We start from the raw sequence: 6000 nt of genomic DNA on the forward strand, positions 1-6000 counted from the left end.
TGGTTTTATAGGACTGTGATATAACAGGGGATGGCTATCAGTGGATTGACTGGGTCAATGGCATTATGGGTGATCTTGTGTTACTTTCACTTTGCAACCACTATTTTAGGAAAAAACGATTTGTTACCACAAAGCGTAAGGAAATTTGGATTTGTTGCGAATCAAAGTTTTCCTAAACTTCGGACTGAATTCTGTTTCGGATGATTCGCTTTGCTCAACACAGTCATGATTGTCAGAACTACTTTTGGTAATACAAGGTTTCAAGTACTTTTAAAAGTTTGTTTTCCCATAAGTTTGTGTAATACCATATTAAAGTACGTGAACAAACTTTTATTGAGTCATCCCATAGAAGCTTCATGTCTATTTTAAACTCATGCAATTTACTGTCAGGTGAAAGATATGCTAGGTGGATCAATTGTTTTGTTTCCAATTCAAATCCCTAAAGAATTAAACTCTTGTAAGGAATTATATAAAATGAGAGTTCTGGAACCATTCCATTTTGATTTAGAGAGTATCATTAGTGAAAGATATTAACTGTGTTCACAGTAAGTACATCAATATGTTAACGTGATTAGGTAACCCCAAAATCAATGTGATTCTGTATATGTGTATCTGCTGTTTAAATGGTTGTGCTTTTTTGTAGTAGGGGATCATTTTATCTATAAGCATTGGGTTGGCAAATTTTGTTAAATTTTTTTTTCATCTTTTGTTTTCCCCCCTCTATTTAAAACACCTGTATGTTATGTTTGAATGCCTAAAGTCTTTAAATATATTACTCCTTTTTCCATGCAATTGTATCTTATGGTAACTTATCTCCTGCAACATTTCAGTACTGCACCGTAAAATTGCTTGTGATAAGTACAGGTATGTAAAATGGAATGCATAGAATTATATATATTAATTATGTTACTTTCTGCAATGTAGATTTTGAGGATCAATAATTTTTTTTACTAAAAAGCGATACTGCATAAAATAACTGCATAGCACAATATATGTTTTAGGGCTCATGCACATTTACAAATTTTTGGTCCGCATCCGATCTGACAAGATGCGGACAGCATACCGTGTGCTGTCCGCATCCCTGCTCCACGGCACCCCCTCAAAAAAATAGAACATGTCCTATTATTGTCCGTTTTACAGACAAGGATAGGACAGTTCTATAGAGGGCAGGACTTTCCATTCCACAAAATGCAGAACACACGCGGCTGGTTTCCGTCTTTTGTTAATCCACAATTTACAGACCATAAAAATGACAATGGCCATGTGCAGGAGTGTGCATAGAATATTATGGGAATTTCGCATTGCAATCTCTTGTGTAATCACATGGAAATAAGTCACTGTAATGCACTAGCCTAATGAAAGTTCATGGATCGGCCCCTCCTAAATAATAAAATATGATTATTACGATACATTTTAATAATACTATCAATTTATTTTAAGGGCATCTGTCCCCATGATCTTGGACTATTATCTGAAGCACTTCTCTCAAAACTGTACTGAAATGCATTGCCAGGACTGCTGTGCGTACACACAGGCGTCCTTTCCATTATGTTAGCACAGCACTGTAATTCTTGTATAGGACCGCGCTGCCGAATTTCTCTCATCCGATTCTTCTTTACACCATAGGGCTCATTTCTGGTGTCCCGGACATGGGAATAAGGGCTTGAATCCACCAGAACTCACTCCTCCAATCCACACAACCTGTAGGATACCAAGGGGTTCGCAACATAGTGAAGCGCTGCCTCGTCCGTTTTAGATAAAAATGGTTTATTATACTCACAAGTATCCACTTGTAACAGGCATATCACAAAGATAAAAGATCTCCACGCTGCCCGACCCGGGTTTCGCAATTAAGCTTCGTCAGGGTTGCCCCTGACGAAGCTTAATTGCAAAACCCGGGATGGGCAGCGTGGAGATCTTTTATCTTTTATCTTTGTGATATGCCTGTTACAAGTGGATACTTGTGAGTATAATAAACCATTTTATCTAAAACGGACGAGGCAGCGCTTCACTATGTTGCGAACCCCTTGGTATCCTACAGGTTGTGTGGATTGGGGGAGTGAGTTGTGGTGGATTCAAGCCCTTGTTCCCATGTCCGGGTTGCCAGAAATGAGCCCTATAGTGTAAAGAAGAATATTGAATGAGAGAAATTCGGCAGAGTGGTACTATACAAGATTTACAGTGAATTACATGGTGACTTTGACCCACGTCACTTCTTAGGATCAGCAGCACCAAGATTCCAGGCAACGTATCAGAGACTTCTGTTTTGTGACTTTTACATGTTAGCACAGCAGTCTGGACTGTGAGCTCTAAATGCGGGGGAAAGAGGAGCAGTAGGAAACTAAAAAATAGCAGATTGGACTTCTTACCTGGAAAACTACTTATATAAACTACTATAAACAATAGTCCTGGTGATAGATTCCCTTTACTAAGTCCCAATGCTTCCTTTATAAGAAAAAGCTTGCCTAGATATCCTTAACCCATGCAAAGAGAAGGCAGCATCTCTTAGATAATGGAAATAATAGATACAATTATGAAAACTAACTAAATATAAAGTTTTGTTATAAAAGTGAAATGAAACTCCATGATTTTTTTTAAATCTATTTTTCTAAAAACTCATCTATAGGAAAAACATTTATATAGAGTTGACTTTCTGTGTTATTTCAGAAGGGTCCAAAACACCAAAAACATGGACTTCTATGAAACTAATTCCAAGTATCAGTTTAATGCCACTGGGTTTTCCATTGGAGGTTTACCCAAAATTCCAGAACTCCGATATCCAGTTCTTACAATATTTTCGTGTGTCTATTTTATTATTATTATTGGGAATGTTACCATTTTTGTTGTTATTTGCTGGAATCCTCGTCTTCACACTCCAATGTACATATTCTTGATGAACCTTTCCATGATCGACATTGCTTATACCTCAAATATTTTACCTAATTTGCTAAACATGCTCATTACTAAGAATAATGAAATCTCATTTTTGAGTTGCATGTGTCAGGTGTATTTCTTTATAGCATTTGCTTGCACTGAAATCCTCTTACTTGCTGTCATGGCATATGACCGCTATGCAGCTATTTGTCACCCACTGCATTATGTTATTCTTATGAACATGAGGATGTCTGCAGGCCTTGCAGTTTCTGCATGGGCTATTGGGTTAATAGACGCTAGTGGACATGTTGTAGTTATATCCCATTTTTCTTTTTGTGCATCTCACCTTATTGACCACTTCTTCTGTGATCTAATTCCTCTTCTAAAAATCACCTGCAGTGACACGTCCACAGTGGAAATGATTAATTATATAGAAGGCTCGTTACTAGTTGCAACTGCATTTATGGTTACATTAGTGTCATACGTATTTATTATATCTAGCATCATAAAGATAAAATCTGCATCAGGAAGAGGTAAAGCCTTTTCCACATGCTCTTCTCACTTGACATGCGTTTGTATTTTTTATGGGACACTAATCTGTGTATATGTGAGACCCACCACAAGCTACTCTCCAAAACAGGACAAATTTGTATCTCTTCTGTATGGTATATTGGTCCCTCTACTTAATCCTCTTATCTACAGTCTAAAAAATCAGGAAATAAAAGATTCCATCATAAAACTTAGGAACAAGCTTAAGATCTGAAATTCTGAATAAAAACTCTAACCCTAAGTTCACACCTGAGCGTTTTACAGCGCGTTCAAACGCGCTGTAAAACGCTCAACACATGAAAACCAATGCTTCCCTATGGGAATGGTTCTCACCTGGGCGTTTTACAGCGCGTACGATCGCGCTGTAAAACGCCCGACGCGTAATCAAGTACTTGAGCTTCTTTGGGGCGTTTTGACGCGCGTTTGTGGCCATAGGACACTGCAGTCAATCACACAAACGCGCGTCAAACGCGCGTTTACTATTACAAAAAACGTGCATGAAAACGCGCGACAAAAACGCGCGTTAAACGCGCGTTTGAGAAACGCTCAGGTGTGAAAGCAGGGTAAACACCAACAATTACTCCATGAGTACCAAATTGGAAACAATATCAAATATCCACTGTCACTTTACGCTTTTTACATTTTCTACATTATTTTAGTTTTATTTTAACCTTTCTTAATTGTGATCTAATAGGATAAAATTACAAATCCCTTGCCATTTGGACAGTGTAAACTTAAACCAGGAAGTCTAAAGATGTGCCAAATTGATCACAGTCCCTCAGGCTATAAAATAACTTTGGTGCATGGCTCGACACTGCATTACACCACCTATTGGCTTTGAATCAAAATTTTTGGCCAAAATGTCAACACAACTTTGGTCACACTATTGCATCTTAAGACACCATGCTCTATGCTAAGCCGAGACCTCTTTCCCCTAAGCCGAGTCCTTTAAGTAAAGTGTAAAAATGTTTAAAGAGTAACTAAACTTCTATACTTTTAAACTCTTCTAAATAGCCCCAAAATAATTTTTGTAAGATTTTTTATTAATGAATGATGTTGTTTTGTAACTTAAAAAGTTACCCAAAGTTCCCGTAACTGCGCAGCGATATGCTCTGCCAGGTTTTAGCTGATCTTTCGTACTAATGTGGTATAGAGTATCCTTGAGCTGAGAAGAGTATGGGCACAAGTAGGAGCTCACTCCGATTAGATAAAAACTGGCAGAGCACATCGGTACAGGGCACAGGATACCGATGTGTTGTGCCAGAATTAGCTTGGGGGGAGCGCAGGCAGGACAGCGATCTGTCTTCCCTCCTGTGCAGTGTTCTCCACCGCAGCAGAAATCCGTACACTGGAATGATGATTTTAAGAAGCGGTACTATCATGAACTTTGGGCGCCTTTTTAAATTACAAAACAACATAATTAATTAATAAAGTATATTACAAAAATTATTTTGTGGCTATTTAGAAGAGTTTAAAAGCAACCTGTATAAAAATCTAGTTACTCTTTAAGGAAGACCTGTCACCAGAAAATGCTATGCAATCTGACAGCACCATGTTATGGATATCGACACAATTCTAACATCCACAATGGATTTGAAATGAAACGAACAAGATGTGCTTTAACTGTAGACTGTCAGCTTTAATTTGAGGGTATTTACATCCAAATAAGGTGAACGGTGCAGGAATTACAACAGTTTGCATATGTGCCTCTCACTTGTTAGGGGGCCAAAAGTAATGGGACAGAATAATAATCATAAATCAAACTTTCACTTTTTAATACTTGGTTGAAAATCCTTTGCAGTCAATTACAGCCTGAAGTCTGAAGCATTTGGCAGAATTTGAGCAGATAATATTGCCCCGAAACACTTCAGAATACATCCTGCTGCTTTTGTCAGCAGTCACATCATCAAAAAATACAAGAGAACCAGTTCCATTGGCAGCCATACATGCCCACGCCATGACACTACCACCACCATGCTTCACTGATGAGGTGGTATGCTTAGGATCATGAGCAGTTCCTTTCCTTCTCCATACTCTTCTCTTTCCATCACTCTGGTATAAGTTGATCTTGGTCTCATCTGTCCATAGGATGTTGTTCCAGAACTGTGGAGGCTTTTTTAGATGTCCTTTGGCAAACTCTAATCTGGCCTTCCTGTTTTTGAGGCTCACCAATGGGTTACATCTTGTGATGGACCCTTTGTATTCACTCTGGTGAAGTCTTCTCTTGATTGTTGACTGACACACATACACCTACCTCCTGGAGAGTGTTCTTGATCTGGCCAATTATTGTGAAGGGTGTTTTCTTCACCAGGGAAATAATTCTTCGGTCATCCACCACAGTGGTTGTTTTCCGTGGTCTTCCGTGTCTTTTGGTATTACTGAGCTCAACGGTGCGTTCCTTCTTTTTAAAATGTTCCAAACAGTTGTTTTGGCCGCGCCTAATGTTTTTGCTATCTCTGTGATGGGTTTGTTTTGTTTTTTTTTCAGCCTAAAAATGGCTTGCTTCACTGATAGTGACAGCTCTTTGGATCTCATCTTGAGAGTTGACAGCAACAGATCCCAAATGCAAATAGCGCA

At 38.5% G+C, this 6000-nt stretch overlaps 1 protein-coding gene across 1 annotated transcript; it reads left to right on the plus strand.

The window, feature by feature from the left end:
- Window positions 1-2689: 2689 nt before the first annotated feature.
- Window positions 2690-3637, plus strand: LOC122925984 (olfactory receptor 1L4-like). Its single transcript, XM_044277378.1, has one exon. The coding sequence runs from the start codon at window positions 2690-2692 to the stop codon at window positions 3635-3637; it is 948 nt and encodes a 315-aa protein (XP_044133313.1).
- The last annotated feature ends 2363 nt before the right edge of the window (window positions 3638-6000 follow it).

This window comes from Bufo gargarizans, chromosome 1 (assembly GCF_014858855.1).
Source record: "Bufo gargarizans isolate SCDJY-AF-19 chromosome 1, ASM1485885v1, whole genome shotgun sequence".
Classification (NCBI taxonomy): Eukaryota; Metazoa; Chordata; class Amphibia; order Anura; family Bufonidae; genus Bufo; species Bufo gargarizans.

Coding starts and splice junctions, on each gene's coding strand:
- LOC122925984 (XM_044277378.1), top strand. CDS start 2,690: ATGGACTTCTATGAAACTAATTCCAAGTATCAGTTTAATGCCACTGGG.